Raw genomic sequence first — 18,835 nt, forward strand, 5'->3', positions numbered from 1 at the left:
GTTGCAGTGTGTGAAAACCTGGTGAAAAACTACAGGAAACGTTTGACCTCTGTAATTGCAAACAAATGCTACTGTACCAAATATTAACATTGATTTTCACAGGTGTTCAAATACTTATTTACAGCAGTAACATACAAATAAATTATTAAAAAAAAAAAATCATACATTGTGATTTCCGCATTTTTTTTTTTTTTGGATTATGTCTCTCACATTGGACGTGCACCTAAGATGAAAATTTCAGACCCCTCCATGATTTCTAAGTGGGAGAACTTGCAAAACCGCAGGGTGTTCAAACACTTATTTTCCTCACTGTACATACGAGGGCTGTCAATAAAGTAACGGTCCTTTTTATTTTTTTCAAAAACTATATGGATTTCATTCATATGTTTTTACGTCAGACATGCTTGAACCCTCGTGCGCATGCGTGAGTTTTTCCACGCCTGTCGGTGACGTCATTCGCCTGTGAGCACTCCTTGTGGGAGGAGTCATCCAGCCCCTCGTCGGAATTCCTTTGTCTGAGAAGTTGCTGAGAGACTGGCGCTTTGTTTGATCAAAATTTTTTCTAAACCTGTGAGACACATCGAAGTGGACACGGTTCGAAAAATTAAGCTGGTTTTCAGTGAAAATTTTAACAGCTGATGAGAGATTTTGAGGTGATTCTGTCGCTTTAAGGACTTCCCACGGAGCGAGACGTCGCTCAGCGCTCTCAGGCAGCGTCATCAGCCTGTTCAAGCTGAAAACCTCCACATTTCAGGCTCTATTGATCCAGGACGTCGTGAGAGAACAGAGAAGTTTCAGAAGAAGTCAGTTTCAGCATTTTATCCGGATATTCCGCTGTTAAAGGAGATTTTTTTAATGAAAGACGTGCGGACGGGTCCGCGCGTCGGGACGCAGCCGACGCGTGCGGCGGCACAGGAAAAACACCTCCGTGTTGATAGCCATTTGTAAAATCCAGGCGGCTTTTGATGGCTTTCAGTGGAGTGAGTATATGAGAAATTGTTTAACAGGCAGGACATGTTCCAACTTGTCCTTAAGGCTTTCAACAGAGGTGTTTTTCCTGTGGCGGAGCGTCGCGGCGGCTCAGGGTGATGGAGCAAACCCACTCAGTCTGAAATCTCCCACTTTTTGAATGTATGGGAAGGCCCAGTTTGCCCAAGAGTTTACTTCTGCAGCTTTATCGAGGTGAGAATAATGTAAAAATAAAATGTGACGTTTACTGAACTGCTGTGAAGGTTTAATGATCGGCTAACATTAGCTTAGCCTTTTAGCACAGTTGATCTGAGTGAACACACTCCTGACATGCAGACAGCATGCCACCTATGTCGTCATTGTGTTGCCAATGTGTCAGGAAGACATTGCCATCTAATGGACATGCATGGGCTTGTTGCAAGGCATAATTTCATCACATTATTTAGAATAGAATAGAATGCCTTTATTGTCATTATACAATGTACAATGAGATTAAAAGCCAACTCCAAAGTCAGTGCAGGCAAGTAAGAAGAAAAGCAGCAATATCAAATAATAAGTATCAAAAAATATATACGATGTAAACATTAGAAGGTAAGGTGCACGGTCCTGGATGGTATGTACATTGCAGAATAAGTATGTTATTATATCATTGTTAAAAATTATAAATAGTGCACATTATGGGATGGAATGTTGCACATTATCGTCGGTGCATGCAGGAATTCAGGATGGTTACCGCTTTGGGAAAGAAACTGTTTTGAGTCTGTTTGTTCTGGTCTTAATACACCTGTAGTGCTTCCCTGAGGGCATCAGGTCAAACAGTTCAAAGCCAGGGTGGGAGCTGTCTTTAGTGATGTTTAGGGCTCTGCTAAGGCAGCGGGAGCTGTAAATGTCCATCGGGGGGGAGAGGGCAGCCAATGATCTTTTGGGCTGTCTTTATGACTCTCTGGAGCCTCTCCTGTCTGCAGCAGTACAGCTGCCATACCATACTGTGATGCAGTATTCAGCAGGCTCTGAATGGATGCTCGATAGAAGGTCAGCAGCAGGTTGGAGTCTAGCTTGTGTTTCCTGAGGACTCTCAGGAAGTGTAGCCGCTGCTGAGCCTTCTTGGTGACTGCTGTGATGTTCACAGACCAGGAGATATCATCGGAGATGAGGACGCCGAGAAACTTGAAGGTGTGAACCCTCTCCACACGCTCGCCATTGATAAAAGGGGGCTGGGTCGATGCTGTGCTTCCTGTAGTCAATGATGATTTCCTTGGTTTTCTTGGTGTTCAGTGCGAGGTTATTCTCTGAACACCAGGCTGCCAGCTTCAGGACCTCCTCTCTATAAGCTGTCTCATCACCCTTAGAGATGAGTCCGACCACAGTGGTGTCATCAGCAAACTTGACCAGGTTGTTTTGGTGGGCCAAACTGCAGTCGTAGGTGTAGAGGCAGTATAGGAGGGGCTCAGCACAAGCCCTGTGGGGAGCCGATGCTCAGAGTGCAGGTGGAGGAGAGGTGGGGGCCAAGTCTCACAGTCTGGGGCCGGTTGGTCAGAAAGTCCTTGATCCAGGCACATGTGGGAGGGGGGAGGCCAAGAATGGCCAGTTTTGTAGTGAGAATGTCCGGGATTATTGTATTGAAGGCTGAACTGTAATCCACAAAGAGCATCCGAAAGTAGCTCTGCTGCTCCAGGTGGCTCAGCGCAGAGTGGAGAGCTACGGCATGGCATCCTCCGTGGATCTGTTCGCACGGTATGTGAACTGGTGAGGGTCAAAGTCTGGAGGAAGATAGACCTTGATGTGCTGGAGAACTAATCTCTCAAAGCACTTCATGACTACTGGAGTAAGGGCCACCGGACAGTAGTCATTCAGGCTGGTGATGGGAGACTTCTTCGGCACAGGTATTATTGTGGTTGCTTCGAGGCAGGACGGGATAACTGCCTGGTCCAGAGAGAAGTTGAAGATCCTGGTGAAGGTGGGGGCAAGCTGGTAGGCGCACGCTCTGAGCACCTTGCCAGGTACTCCATCTGGGCTGGACACGGATTGATGATGTATTGATGATGTAGAGCAGGTAGCTAGCAATATGTAGATCTCAGTTCAATTGCTAGTCACGTTCTCTATGTATATGGACAAGACAATTCATAGGCATTGTCCCAGTCTACCCAGCTGTATACGAGTCCTGGCCTTCGCTGGGGTAGTAACCTGTGTGAGACTGCTGTCCCATCTAGGGGGAGTCATAGAGTCTCATCTACTTCACGCTGTGGATTGACACCAAGGGTAAATAAATGAGCTTGTTTGTTCTTTTCATTTCCAAAGCTTATATTAAGAAGAAAGTCTGCAACGGAGGGATTATAGGACAACTTTCTCAATTCCATCTGATGCATCGATAAAGGCTAAAAGTGTAAACAAATCTTTTATGAAGCCATTTCACAGAGATACACCGATGTTAAAATATCAATGGCTGCAGTGGAAGTTTGACAGTGGTGTGAGATGTTTATGTGAAAGGAGGAAAAACGTCACAGGTGCTGAATTTTGCAGAAAGTATTGTCTGACGAAGTGTTTTTGTGCTCTCTGAAAAACCAACCTGAAAAATAACGTCTCATCAAATCATTGCTGTGGCACAGACATATAAGAGATGAAATTAATATTGAAAGGACAGAGCAAAGCACAAGAAGACAGTTTCTTACATGTTGCTTCTTAATCTCATCCCCCGTCTCAGGGCTGCTGGTGCACAGCAGGAATTTGGTGCAGAAGTGCCATGGTGTGTGCATATTCCTGCTGTGGAGAACATTCTGTGTCTCCACAGTAGAGTAGAACAGAAAAGTTCATGAAAATCTGTGCCCAAGTTTTGCATTCTTGGGTTGCATGTAGTTAAACTGTTCTGGTGTTAACTGAACTTTAAGAAAATTTTACATTTGACATTTCATTTGACATTTATGGCCAGTGGAACATCTGCTTCTCATGAGCCATGTCCATAGTGGACATTTCAGCATGGCACTTCCAGTCCGTTTCATATTTTGCCAGTAAAATTTATTTGGCTCTTCACCACACATCTGTTGCATCACCAGTTGTACGGCGTCATGATGGAATGGTATAGAGAAGGATTTCCAGAAAAGTAAGTCGAGTTTTTGTTAGTTTGCCAGAAGGCACATGGGAGATGAGTTTATGTTAGATATTTTCTTGGATGAAAACACTTCTGATAAATGGTATCACTCCTTCAGAGTTGTCTTGGTGGCTTCTCTTACCAGTCGTCTTCTTACATAGTCACTCAGTTTTCGAAAACTGCTTACTCCAGATAGTGTCTTGTAAATGTTTGTGCGTCCAACACCTGCCTTGTCTTGAGACAACTATTAAATCAAATCAAAATCAATTTTATTTATATAGTGCCAAATCATAAAACAGTTGCCCCAAGGCGCTTTATATTGTAAGGCAAAGCCATACAATAAATAATAATAATATATGTTAAATATACATTAAACAACTATGATTTTTGGTTGAAAAAAAAACCCTTATTTCTTTTGTCCAGTTAGTTATGAGCTGTGACAATGTTAGCACTACATTAGGGATAGACCAATAATCGGCTCGGCCGATATTGGCTGTGTATCGCCCCAGGCTAATTATCGGCCCAGACGATTATCGGTCTATCCCTACAGAGCACCCAGAGGGATAATCAGCCGATGTAGATTATCCACCCAGCTGATTATCGATCTATCCCTACACTACATATATAATGCCCATATTTCCTCAGTAGGTCACGTATGTCTTTGAATAGTTAAACTCCTTGAATTAAAGCTAACTATCTACACTTCGAGTGCCTGTTGACTGTTTCATTTCAGTTCCATTGTAGTAGTGTGCACAAGCAAAATTATAAAAATGGTCACTATCCAAGTTCTTATGAACCTGACTGTATATAACAGATGGGCGTTTGGTATCATGACAGGCGTGCTCTCCAGCGAGTGCCTCTCTGTTGACAAACTGTTTTTGTGTATGCGTCACCTTATTATTTTTGGCATTAGTAAATAAATGCATGATAACATAAACTACTCTTGTTATTCTTGTATTTATAATATCCAGAAAACTGCCGGTCAGAAACACTTTGTTTGCTTGGACCTACAATAGCAGAACCAATGATAATGTGGCGAAGCCTGAGGAAAAGGACTGGATCTGTCAGCTGTGCACGCTCATCAACCAGCCAGCAGCTAAATCCTGTGATGCCTGTCTCAGTCCAAGACCTCATGGTGAGTAAAATATTCCATCTTCAGCCACTGAAGTTGAATTTCTTGTTCTTGAGAGATAAAATGGTACAATTAATTTTAGGGGTTTTTTTTTGTTTGTTTTTACTGGTTCGCTGAAGGCACCAAACCCAAGTTGTTCTGTAATTTGAATTCATGATTTTCATCATTTGAGAATTTTGTAAAAGTTGAGGTCTTGTGAAAATTGGTGTTTTTGGCTATGCTACAAGTTGGCTGCTTATATACCAGTCTCTCATTTTGTCACTATTTCATCCTGCTGTTTGAGATAACATCCTTGTTCTAATAAAACAGAATATCTGTAAAACACAGACCAGCCAGACACGTTCGAGTTATAAACCTGTTATGCGTAGCCATTTAAAGGATTCATACAACCACCAACACTTTAAAAGTGTTTTGGAAATACAGCCATAAACATACATTTGTATAATTAACCAGTGGTGTCTTTGGTGGGCACCTGACCGAGGCTTTGGAAATGAAAGAAACTCAATCCAATTCAATTTATTTATACAGCGCCAAATCACAACAAAAGTTGCCCCAATGCACTTCACGAGCAATCACACAGGCAACAGTGATGAGAAAACCCTCAAAAAAATTCTGGTGGTTTTTGAGGAAGAAACCTCAAGCAGACCCAGACTCAGAGGGGGTGACCCACTGTTTAGGCCTTTCTAACAATAACAAGTCAGAAAATGTACAACCGTGCAAAACACGATCAAGTTTAAATCAAGAGTGCGAAAGTCCAATTGCGGGTTGTTATACAAAGTCGATGTCCATTTTAATTTTATCAGTTGCTGTCAAATAAGCTCATTTGAGCTACACGTAACATCAAAACACATGTTGAGAGAGACAGAGATAGAAGCAGTCTTTCTCTCACTGACAGCCACAAATGCTCCTAATTCATCGTCACTTCAGCAGGTGGCAGGCTTGTCTGTGGAGTATTACATAAGCAAAACGTTACAATCTGGTGCGTCAAAGTTTGTCTTCGTTGTGTGCGCTTTTTTACTATGGTGAGTTAGAATTTGGTGGATTTTATTGTTTCAGTTCTCATGTTAATGAACTAGAGGTGATGGACTTTTGCAGGGTATACAGTGGGCAAAAAAAAAAAAAAATTAGTCAGCCCCTGACTGCGCAAGTTCTCCTACTTAAAAAGATGGGAGAGGTCTGTAATTTTCAACATAGGTACACTTCAACTGTGAGAGACAAAATGAGGAAAAAAATCCAGGAAATCACATTGTAGGATTTTAAAAAAAATTATTTGTAAATTATGGTGGAAAATAAGTATTTGGTCAATAACAAAAGTTCAACTCAGTACTTTGTAACATATCCTTTGTTGGCAATGACAGAGGTCAAACATTTCCTGTAAGTCTTCACCAGGTTTGCACACTGTAGCTGGTATTTTGGCCCATTCCTCCATGCAGATCTCCTCTAGAGCAGTGATGTTTTGGGGCTGTCGCTGGGCAACATGGACTTTCAACTCCCTCAACAAATTTTCTATGGGGTTGAGGTCTGGAGACTGGCTTGGCCACTCCAGGACCTTGAAATGCTTTTTATGGAGCCACTCCTTCGTTGCCTGAGTGGTGTGTTTGGGATCATTGTCATGCTGGAAGACCCAGCCATGTTGCATCTTCAATGCTGTCACTGATGGAAGGAGGGTTTGGCTTAAAATCTCACGATACATGGCCACCTTAATGCTTCCCATAACATGGATCAGTCGTCCTGTCCCCTTTGCAGAAAAACAGCCCCAAAGCATGATGTTTCCACCCCCATGCTTCACAGTAGATTTGGTGTTCTTGGAATGCAACACATTCTTCTTCCTCCAAACACAACGAGTTTTTACCAGAATGTTCTATTTTTCTTTCATCTGGCCACATGATATTCTCCCAATCCTCTTCTGGATCATCCATATGCTCTCTGGCAAACTTCAGATGGGCCTGGACACGTACTGGCTTAAACAGGGGGACACGCCTGGCACTGCAGGATTTGAGTCCCTCTGTGCGTAGCCTTTGTTACTTTGGCCCCAGCTCTCTGGAGGTCATTCATTAGGTCCTTCCATGTAGTTCTAGGATTTTTGTTCACCGTTCTCATGATCATTTTGACCCCATGGGATGAGATCTTGCATGTAGCCCCAGATCGAGGGAGATTATCAATGGTCTTGTATGTCTTCCATTTTCTACAGTTGATTTATTCACACCAACCTGCTTGACTATTGTAGATTCACTCTTCCCAGCCTGGTGCACATCTACAATTTTCTTCCTGGTGTCCTTTGACAGGTCTTTGGTCTTGGCCATGGTTGAGTTTGGAGTCTGACTCTTTCAGGCTGTGGACAGGTGTCTTTTATACAGATAACGAGTTCCAACAGGTGCCATTAATACAGACAACAGGTGGAGGACAGAAGAGCTTCTTAAAGACGTTGTTACAGATCTGTAAGAGCCAGAAATCTTGCTTGTTTGTGGGTGACCAAATACTTATTTTCCACCATAATTTACAAATAAATTCTTTAAAAATCCCACAATGTGATTTTCTGGATTTTTTTTTCTCATTTTGTCTCTCATAGTTGAAGTGTACCTATGATGAAAATTACAGACATCTCTCATCTTTCTAAGTAGGAGAACTTGCACAATCAGGGACTGACTAAATACTTCTTACCCTACTGTATGCCTCGGCGTTTCTTTAGCTGGAGGTATTACTCCTTCAGCGAATCTACCTCTGATAGAGTATTGTTCCCTGAACATCGCGTCAGTAAATGTTGTTTTTCACATCACATTTCAACAGTAAGATTAAGCCGCTTAACTGATGTTGTGTAAATTAACCTATCTCAGATGTTTATTGCCACATTTAGATATTTAATTCCATAATCTCTCTTTGTGCCGTCAGTGTGACACAATTATCTGTTGGCAGCCCGACGTGTGCAAAATCCTGTGCAGTATCAATCTCGACATTTAATTTAATGGCCCAGTATAACTCTGTTGAGTGCAGACAAACAAATTTTGTGAAATCCTGAAGGCTTGAACTTTTAAAACTATCTTTCTTAAGGTGCACTTTTGCTTTTTAGTGCAGTTCCACCGAGCAGTTGGGGGTTAAGTACCTTGTTCACAGTGACATTAATGGTTAGTTGTTGAGTGAGCAACGATAAATTTACAGTTGCCACCTAATGACTCTGATGTCAGGTAGCGTAGTTAAACGTTACAGAAACAGGTACTTATTTTGACAGATTATATGGAGATGCATTTCATAGCTTTGGTTCGGGTCTTCATCAGCATAACAGATTGTATGACATTTTAATTGACTAAACTGCACAGCTGTCTGCTGCTTAGTGGTAAATTTTATGACAAGCTCACCACTTAAAGCTAACAGCAACCAGAATTTTATGAGACCAATTCGTGCATTGGAATAAACTGCAGCTGCTGAAACTGAAATGTTTTCCGTTCTGCTTCTCTGTCCACAGTCCACAAAGACGGCATTAGCACTGAAGCGTCACTCCTCACCACGGATTTGATTAAATACCCCTGCACTGCCTTCCAGAAGCCACAAGAGGAGCTCAAACTCAACTGGAGGTCTGCATTTGGGACATCTACCCTTGTTTTGTCTGATGTGAGCAAAAAACCAAAGCCTGTAAACTCCACAGTCTTCCCAGTAGGCACTCATTTGAATTCAGTGGCGGTACAGCAAGGTTTATATAAATACAGTGTCTGCCAAGGGACAACAAGCCCCAATTATGCCTCTGGTGGCTGGCAGAAGCAAAGTGCCGAGCGTTCCGATGGGGAATCACTGGCCTCCTACAGTCACCCATCCAAGAAAATGAGAATTGATCACGGCCCCTTTCTCAGTAACAATGCTCAAAGCAGAACCCCCAACTCAAGGTGAGTAAATCTCTTGCTTTGCTATTCATGAATAAGTTTATAATAAGACACGTTTTATTTTTCCAGCTTCAGGAAGATGAGTGGGATTTTTCAAAGGATCTGACTAAAGACTTTTTTTAAGTACTGTTAAAAAAGCTTTACAAATATGTGTAGTAGGAAACTATCGATACAGTAAATAATCTTATTCGTGGTTTATTTTCCCATTATGTTAATAAGATTTTCTTTCATTCTGATAGCATACCAAAAACTGACGCACCAAGCTGGAGTTCGTCCAGTCCTCCCAACCCCACTGTGCCTCGTTGCACATCCCATCATCGCCCGGCTCTTCTCAGAGCAGTCCACAAGGAGGGGGAGAATAAGGGCCGACGGTTCTATGTCTGCTCGCTTCCCAGAGAGACCAAGTGCAACTTCTTTGAGGTAAAATTACAAAGTGTCGCTGCTGCAATGAATGTGCAAGTTTATTTTATTTTTTTTTAGTTCTAAGACATTTTGACCTTCACACATTCATTTGAAGGTTTGTATTCATTTGAATGCCCCGAGATAATTGTTTGAAATGTGTTTTCTGTGTTGGCAGTGGGCTGACTTGCACTTCCCTCTTTGTCACCATGGGAAACGCTGCTTAATGAGGACAGTTCTAAAGCTTGGACCAAATAACGGCCGCAAGTTCTTCACCTGCAGCTTCAGAAAGGGTAAACAGTGTGACTTTTTCCAGTGGGCAGAGCATGAACCAGGGCTGTTTGTCCACTCTGGCTGTTAATGTCTGTTTACTTAACAATGAGGCTTATGTGTTCATATCGTGAACACATGCAAATTAAGCAGCATATCTGACGAGGCTCAGTGTGCAATTTCAGCTAAAAAAATATGCAAATACCTGCAAATTTGTACAATTTTGTCTTTGTTACCAGTTAATTATATTGTCTGACCATGGTGTTTTAAATGTTTGTCATCACGGAAAGAACGAGTTATGAGGTAATGAAGGATCCCAACAACATAAAGCAATGACAGTGAAAATGGAAGTGTACTTTAAATTACACACATTGTGAAGACTGTTCATATTCCACACACACACACACACACACACACACACACCACACACACACACACACACACACACACACACACCACACACACACACACACACACACACACACACACACACACAGAGAGAGAGAGAGAAATACTGTTCCCACTAACAAAAAGCAGTTCACAGATTTCAGGAGCGGTGTATCCGAAGTGGAGTCTGACACCATGTAGTCGAACTGGGAGAATCCAGGGACTTTGTTGCACGCTGCACCTTTGGAGATTAAAGAAACAAACTGAATTAATTACTGCTGCTGAACAAGCAGAACTTTACTCATGCTAGTTATTAGTGGCCTGTTTATTTGTGGCATTAAAATGTTGCCTGTATCTTGATGTGCTGTCAGTGCTGCAAGGTTTGACACCGTTCGTGCAATTTGTAAATTAGAACCAACAATTCTCTCTCTGAGCTCATAGTCCTGCAACTCTTTATTTGCTGTTGTAGGAAGATAAACATAGAAACTAAACTGTCAGTCCAAACACGTGTGGACCTAAATGTTTGTCATTGACCAACGAAAGAGTTACGGACTTGTTGTGAATCTGTGAAACAATGACAGAATCAAATATATAATGCCAATATTTTAACATTAAAGTATTTAACTACATTCTGGACAAATTTTAATTATCAAATGTGAGATTCTGCTGCTTTGCTGTTGTAATCAAGAAAGTATTTTTGACTAGTTGGAAACTGTTCTACACCAAATATAGATTGGATTTTTGTGTATTTAAATGCTTTACCCCTTTTTAAACTGCATTTTATACTGGCTTGAAGTGGATATTAACATTCTGAACTGTAATTTAATATTAACCTGTTTTCACAGAGATAATCTTATTTAAACATGTTTTTTAATGGTGCTACAACAGAGAGACTGAATTAGATACTTTACCTCACTCTGCATAAACTGACATCAAATAGCTAAATGTGAGAAACAGTAGGTCTTGGTTTAAAACAGGGCTGTGAAAACTCCGTGGATCTGCGGGATTCCGCGGATTTCATCATGGGGGGGGGGGGTGTTCGTGATGTACTCTTTAATCATGAACATCACTGAGTTTTTAAAATGCTTATCGCAAAGCGTTCTCTTTTTTTACAAGGTCGTGTAAGTTTTATAAGTCCGCGGACACTGATCTGTGTGTTACAGATACAAATCAGTTTCCTCGGATCCGGGGAGTTTCGCGGAGGAAGAATGCCACTCAAAGCGTAGCTGTTACGACAGTTGACGTAAAGCAGGACTGATTGGCTGCTGCGGCGACGCTGTGTGGCTCCTGCAAGACGCTGAAGCTAAACTTAGCATGTGGACATCCCAAACCTTTAGAGCTTTCAAGTTTTTAAAAGAAGATTTGTGCAGCATGTCTGTGTCACGGACCAACATCACACAGAGAGAAGATGCCGAGAAAGACGGTTTGAAAAAGTCTTATCAGGACAAGAATCCGTGGAACTGTCGCTGGCTTCATCAACACACCTAAAAGATAAACGGGAAAAGTGAACTGCGTTCACTCAGTAAACACGGTAAGAATCTTTCTCTCTCTGGAAAATAAACATTCTGCTGTTCAAACAGGATTTTAGACAAGATTATGTGACTTTTTTCACTAATCTAGACTTTCTTTCATTGTAAAAAAGACATTGTGGCTTTGAATGGATTTAGGCTGCATGAATTTACACAAGAATATAAGTGACTTTTTACTGTAAGCTTTAATGATATTTTACCATGATTTTCCAAATATTCTACAAGCTTTAGCTGTGGTTTTTGAAATGCTGTAACAGTCTTTTCAGTCTTCATAAATTTCATGTAGTTTAATTGTTCTGAGTTAATGCATAATTTGGTTTACAATTAAAAGGAAAATCATTCCAGGTCCTACTTCCATGTCTTATTCTGTTATTTCAACATCATCACTGACAGGTCAAATATAAGATTGAATATAGGATCATTTAAATATCCACTAATTTTGAGATTTGTTCTTCCAGGAGATGCTGAAAAAGTATCATTGGACCCCGGCTCCTGGGGAGCTGTACCCCCCAAGACCCCTGCAAATTTTCCTTGGATTTCACAATTTTCATTTCACAGCCCTGTTAAAAATATTGGCAACCCTGTATTTTAAATACAGAAATTAAAGTATGTTCAGAAATAAAACCAATCAGTATTTAAAAAAGTAAAAGTAAAAGTTCAGTTCCTGAACAACACAAACAAAATGCTGTTCTGTACTTTAAAAAAAAAAAAAAAAAAAAGTTAAGCCCCTTTCACACGGGGGCTGCTTCAAGTTGCTTCCTGTTGCATCATGACGACGCAGGGATATCTGCGTCAGGTGCACGCAGCAGGGGGCAGAGAGAAGGTGAGAACGCAGCCTCCAGGTTCTACACAGAGGAATCAGAGTGCACAGTTTGGCTGCAGACAGACTGCACTCTGATTTCTCTTGTAGTTTATATTTGTTCTTGTGCAGGGCTGCAGGACTGCGCTCTGAGTTATATTTTATCTTTCCTCCTTTGACCGCGAGATGCGCACGCGTGCGAACGAACCATCCATGAGTAAATGTGGAGATTTCTGGAGTTATACCTGACGTGGACATGTCCTGTCTCTGGCAATCAGTCTGTGAGCAGGACTTATGGATTTTATTTAAACACTTGTGAGAGTCTTCTCACAAAAGTGTTTGCTCCTGCTCCTTTATGAAAAGGAGCAGCTGCTGCAATCAGCATTTTTTTTTCTGTGCTCTTTTTTGAGCGTGTTTTTTCCTGCATTGTGTACACGGTATAAAAACAATCCTGCATGATTTATACTTCAGGAACAATGGAACACAGCAGGAATCATAAATTGGTGGTAACATTGTCTTGTGAGGGTGTGGCTTCCAGTCACGTTGAGTACCGTCCTGTTGCTCTGACTTGCGCTGCGTTAATTTCTGCGTTGAGCATAGGATGCTAAAAAATTAAACATGTTTCATTTTTGGCGTCCGATTTGCTTTGTCCTTTGTGCCCCTTGTGCTGTTGTGGCGCCGAGCTGCATCGTCTCGGCACTAGGTTGCTGCCACGTGGCGTCATGACGACACACGACGCAACTGGGAGCAGCCCCGGTGTGAAAGGAGCATTAATGGCACACAAGACGACGAGTGAGTGAAGATGACCGATGGAGGTGTAGGCTTCTGTGGCTGTGTGTGGGTGAGGGGGGCAGAACTGGACAAAGTACAAATTTTTAAAATTATATCAAATTGGTTTATTTGCAAATATTTTTGTACATATTCAGTTTTTCAATTTCTTATTTTAATATTTTATTTAAGATACAGAAGTGCCAATATTTCTGACCAGGACCTCCTCTTAACATATTGTAGCAGGATGAAGGATCTGGATCCTGATTGAAAAGACATTCCCGCTAGCTTGGCTAACGAGGAATTCCCCTTTGGCTGACCTGGTAGAGGAATGGTCTTTAGTGCGAACCGTCGATCCCACCGCTGTCCCGGCCACAAAGGTCCTACGGTCACAACTGGCGTTGTCAGCCTTTTGTGGGTAGTCACAGAACATGCTTAAATGCACCTGTGACTTCAGGACAAAGTCAAAAATGGTGGGGAGATATGTAGCAGGATGAAGGTCCTGGATCCTGATTGAAAAGACGTTCCCGGTAGCTTGGCTAACGGGGAATTTCCCTTTGGCTGACCTGGTAGAGGAATGGTCTTTAGTGCGAACCATCCGGGATTCGATCCCACCGCTGTCCCGGCCACAAAGGTCCTACGATCACAATATTTTTACCTGTTTTCAGCAGAATAGCTCCATCATGGTGGTTTAACTTGCAACTGCTGGTTAATGTTTCTTTGCAGAATTAAGTACCATATTTTCTGCAATAGTTTAGTAGTTTAAATAGTTTGGGAGGTCCTGTCAGTTATACTGTGAAGTGTCTCATACAGTATATTAAAAAGTGTAATGATGCATGAAAATCACAGGTCAGCACATAATCATAACAGCAAAAACAAACATGACATTAAAGATTTAGCCCATGTTCTTTAGGCTACTGTGTGACGGAATCCTCTTTCCAAATTGTTATAAATTGATTTTTCTTGAATTCTTGTTAAATATACATTTAAAAAATAAATGCGACTTGTACTCCAGTGAGACTTACAGTCCGGAATAAAAGGTAATAAATCTGATGACACCTGGTGAATACTTTAGCTTTTTTTAGTTTTTTCTTTGTTTATAAAAATATTACATGAATGCAGAGTGCCTTTATAGCTTTTAATCTGAATTTATTATAGTAATTGGAATAAAGTTGACTCTAGTCAGTTTGTCTATAAATAAATATATATCTGTACTGTAGGTGTATATCTTAGCTCCTCTGCCAGGAGCTGCAGAGTTTTGATTTCTGATCCTTCGCACTCACCATAATGGCCCATGTGTTAGCACAGATGACGGCTCCAAAGAACTGCGGGTAATGCCTCTTGATTCTAGAAACGGCCGTCTTGCAGGCTGACGAGGGATCTGCCCCGGCTCTCATCAGTTCCACAGCCAAGTAAACTGTTGGCAGGATACAGGCAGTACACATGAGCCGCACTAAAAGTGCTGTCAAGGGCCACCAACCAAGATGGTGACGGGGGATCTGCTTGTGATTACGGCATGGGATAAATATGTCAATACAACACTGATTTAAAGAAGTCAAAGCTTCGCACTGCTTCACATCTTGACACCACTATGAAGTAGGACTGGTTACAGCACATTCAGACATTCAAGTGTACATTAATGGGGGAAAAAATCTGAGTAATTTAGTCACCAAAATACTTAATCTAGAGACAGCAGGGGTACTTATGTGCAAATTCTGTACATGTAGTTTCATGTTAAAACTCGCCAGAGTCACATAATTCTTGGAATGTTAAAGAAATGTCTTGTGAGCAAATGTAGGGTCTGATATACAACCCCTGGCAACAATTATGGAATCACCGGCCTCGGAGGATGTCATTCAGTTGTTTAATTTTGTAGAAAAAAAGCAGATCACAGACTTGACACAAAACTAAAGTCATTTCAAATGGCAACTTCTGGCTTTAAGAAACACTATAAGAAATCAGGAAAAAAAATTGTGGCAGTCAGTAATGGTTACTTTTTTTACACCAAGCAGAGGGAAAAAAAAATATGGAATCACTCCAATTCTGAGGAAAAAATATGGAATCATGAAAAAACAAAAGAACGCTCCAACACATCACTAGTATTTTGTTGCACCACCACTGGCTTTTATAACAGCTTGCAGTCTCTGAGGCATGGACTTAATGAGTGACAAACAGTACTCTTCAATCTGGCTCCAACTTTCTCTGATTGCTGTTGCCAGATCAGCTTTGCAGGTTGGAGCCTTGTCATGGACCATTTTCTTCAACTTCCACCAAAGATTTTCAATTGGATTAAGATCCGGACTATTTGCCGGCCATGACATTGACCCTATGTGTCTTTTAGCAAGGAATGTTTTCACAGTTTTTGCTCTATGGCAAGTTGCATTATCATCTTGAAAAATGATTTCATCATCCCCAAACATCCTTTCAATTGATGGGATAAGAAAAGTGTCCAAAATATCAACGTAAACTTGTGCATTTATTGATGATGTAATGACAGCCATCTCCCCAGTGCCTTTACCTGACATGCAGCCCCATATCATCAATGACTGTGGAAATTTACATGTTCTCTTCAGGCAGTCATCTTTATAAATCTCATTGGAACAGCACCAAACAAAAGTTCCAGCATCATCACCTTGCCCAATGCAGATTCGAGATTCATCACTGAATACGACTTTCATCCAGTCATCCACAGTCCACGATTGCTTTTCCTTAGCCCATTGTAACCTTGTTTTTTTCTGTTTAGGTGTTAATGATGGCTTTCGTTTAGCTTTTCTGTATGTAAATCCCATTTCCTTTAGGCGGTTTCTTACAGTTCGGTCACAGACGTTGACTCCAGTTTCCTCCCATTCGTTCCTCATTTGTTTTGTTGTGCATTTTCGATTTTTGAGACATATTGCTTTAAGTTTTCTGTCTTGACGCTTTGATGTCTTCCTTGGTTTGCCAGTATGTTTGCCTTTAACAACCTTCCCATGTTGTTTGTATTGGTCCAGAGTTTAGACACAGCTGACTGTGAACAACCACATCTTTTGCAACATTGCGTGATGATTTACCCTCTTTTAAGAGTTTGATAATCCTCTCCTTTGTTTCAATTGACATCTCTCGTGTTGGAGCCATGATTCATGTCAGTCCACTTGGTGCAACAGCTCTCCAAGGTGTGATCACTCCTTTTTAGATGCAGACTAACGAGCAGATCTGATTTGATGCAGGTGTTAGTTTGGGAATGAAAATTTACAGGGTGATTCCATAATTTATTCCTCAGAATTGAGTGAGTCCATATTTTTTTTCCCTCTGCTTGGTCTAAAAAAATAACCGTTACTGACTGCCACAATTTGTTTTCTTGATTTCTCATAGTGTTTCTTAAAGCCAGAAAGTTGCCATTTGAAATGACTTTAGTTTTGTGTCATGTCTGTGATCTGCTTTTTTTTCTACAAAATTAAACAACTGAATGAACATCCTCCGAGGCCGGTGATTCCATAATTTTTGCCAGGGGTTGTATCACCTCAGTGTCTCTGGAGTATTTTTGGTGATGTGTTTTTAAGACATGCTTTGACCTGTGCTTGTGTTTGAGATGACACCTTTAACACAATTAACCTTCAGTCAAATACACAAAATTGGAAATCTGTGGGAACTAATGATGGGTTATATTCTTATCGATATACCGTTTTGTTTTTAATCTCGCCACTGTAAAAATTTGACATTCCATGATGCAATATAGCTAATATGTTTTTATATGCGCTGCATGTGGGCAGCTCATGCACAACAAAAATAAACGTGGCTCAAAAATTAAGTTCTGTATTAGTCCTGACATTAGGAAAAAAACTTTTATGAAACCATAAGCTATATAATGGCAATATGTGATACTGTCAATCTGATGAATTAGGGTTTTCAGAACCACAGAATAATATGTATGTATGTATGTGTGTGTGTATTGGGCATGTGAATCTCATCAGTGACAATGATACGATGCGATACGATACGATTCACCCATTTCGGATTCAATGCAATTTGATGGCATTTCAATTCCTCACAATGCGATTTGGTGCAATACGATGCGATTCAACATGATGCAAAGAAATGATACCGAAAATTTAAACAGGAAAATAAGAAGCTGCAATTCAGTATGGTACTATGGTATTCTTGTTCTTTTGATTCTGCTCGAAGCAGAGGATTTGTTTTACTCCTTATAAGCAGAAAATTTATCAGATTCAACATTAAGGAACAGGAATCAGTTCCCTCAAATTTGGAACCAATTTCATCACACTGTCAGAACTTAAACAGTAAGACAACATCACTCTCAATCAGTGACTTAAAGTGAGTCACTAATTGACAGAGTACCGTCTTGGCAAAAGTAATTTGAGATACTTACCAGTTTTGCCAAAGCTCTGTTTACAATCTGCAGCTGTGTCAATACTATTTAGCAGCACGGCATTCTTTACAAACCACCAGCATCTTGTCAAGTTTCCCATCTTTTTCAAAATAGCCAGAGTATCTCCAAACGCCTGATTTAAATGTTTTAGGTGTGTCAAAAAGCTCTTTCGACTGCTTGCAGCTGTTCTCGTTGTAGCAGAAATGTGCTTTCTGGCCTCCGTCCATGTTCAGAACGAAACGCGGAGCAGTGATGGCGCATTCAGTGTGCCTCGAAAAAAAATTGTTGCAAGCACGCAGCGAGCGATGCATCACGATTTCACCTATCAATTGAATTGATGCAGACTGAATGAATCGATACACTCACGTCGCACGTTTGCATCTAGATACTGATTCTTATCGATTAATCTCCACACAGGATTCATTGTAGATCATTCGGTGGCTCCAGATTGTAACTACTCCGTTACATACATATAAAGGATTTTGTCTGTTTTATACATAACAGATTTTCATTATAACGGATCCCACTTAGAAATCATGGAGGAGTCTGAAATTTTCATCTTAGGTGCATGTCCACTGAGAGAGACATAATCAAAAAAAAAAAATATCCGGAAATCACAATGTATGATTTTTAAATGATTTATTTGTATGCTACTGCTGTAAATAAGTATTTGAACACCTACCAACCAGCAAGAATTCTGGCTCTCACAGACCTGTTAATTTTTTCTTTAAGAAGCCCTCTTATTCTGCACTTTTTACCTGTATTAATTGCACCTGTTTGAACTTGTTACCTGTATAAAAGACAGCTGTTAACACACTCAGTCAATCACACTCCAACCTGTCCACCATAGCCAGGACCAAAGAGCTGTCTAAGGACACCAGGGACAAAACTGTAGGCCTACACAAGCCTGGGAAGGACTACAGGACAACAGGCAAGCAGCTTGGTAGAAGACGACAACAACTGTTAGGATTATTTATTAGAACGTGGAAGAAACACAAGATGACTGTCAGTCTCCCTCGGTCTGGGATTCCATGCAAGATCTCACTTTGTGGGGTAAGGCTAATTCTGAGAAAGCTCAGAACTACACAGGAGGACCTGGTCAATGACCTGAAGAGAGCTGGGACCACAGTCACAAAGATTACATTAGTAACACATGATGCTGTCATGGTTTAAAATCCTGCAGGGCAGCAAGGTCCCCCTGCTCAAGCCATCACATGTCCAGGCCTGTTTGAAGTTCACCAGTGACCATCTGGATGATC

General features: G+C 41.1%; 2 protein-coding genes across 5 annotated transcripts in view; one reads left to right on the plus strand and one right to left on the minus strand.

Moving 5' to 3' along the window:
* The window catches only part of neil3 (nei-like DNA glycosylase 3), a 43,321-nt gene extending 33,461 nt beyond the window's left edge, over positions 1 to 9,860 (plus strand). For all 3 annotated transcript variants that reach the window (XM_034182111.1, XM_034182113.1, XM_034182114.1), the window contains 4 exons: positions 5,026 to 5,189; positions 8,647 to 9,061; positions 9,298 to 9,478; positions 9,636 to 9,860. In XM_034182111.1, coding sequence (XP_034038002.1) covers positions 5,026 to 5,189; positions 8,647 to 9,061; positions 9,298 to 9,478; positions 9,636 to 9,818 — 943 coding nt within the window. In that variant the 3' untranslated portion in view covers positions 9,819 to 9,860. The remainder of the gene's footprint in view (positions 1 to 5,025; positions 5,190 to 8,646; positions 9,062 to 9,297; positions 9,479 to 9,635) is intronic.
* aga (aspartylglucosaminidase) overlaps positions 1 to 18,835 on the minus strand; it is a 72,045-nt gene that overhangs the window by 9,333 nt on the left and 43,877 nt on the right. The window contains exons 8-9 of one of the 2 annotated variants that reach the window (XM_034182116.1): positions 14,494 to 14,626; positions 9,990 to 10,355 (exon numbers count right to left, since the gene is read on the minus strand). The exons of the other annotated variant lie outside the window; for it this stretch is intronic. Of the exons in view, the coding sequence (XP_034038007.1) occupies positions 10,275 to 10,355; positions 14,494 to 14,626 (214 nt within the window). The 3' untranslated portion in view covers positions 9,990 to 10,274. Of the gene's footprint in view, positions 1 to 9,989; positions 10,356 to 14,493; positions 14,627 to 18,835 lie in introns of those variants that run through there. 2 annotated transcript variants of the gene reach the window in all.

The sequence above is a fragment of the Thalassophryne amazonica genome, chromosome 11, assembly GCF_902500255.1.
Source record: "Thalassophryne amazonica chromosome 11, fThaAma1.1, whole genome shotgun sequence".
NCBI classification, from domain to species: domain Eukaryota; kingdom Metazoa; phylum Chordata; class Actinopteri; order Batrachoidiformes; family Batrachoididae; genus Thalassophryne; species Thalassophryne amazonica.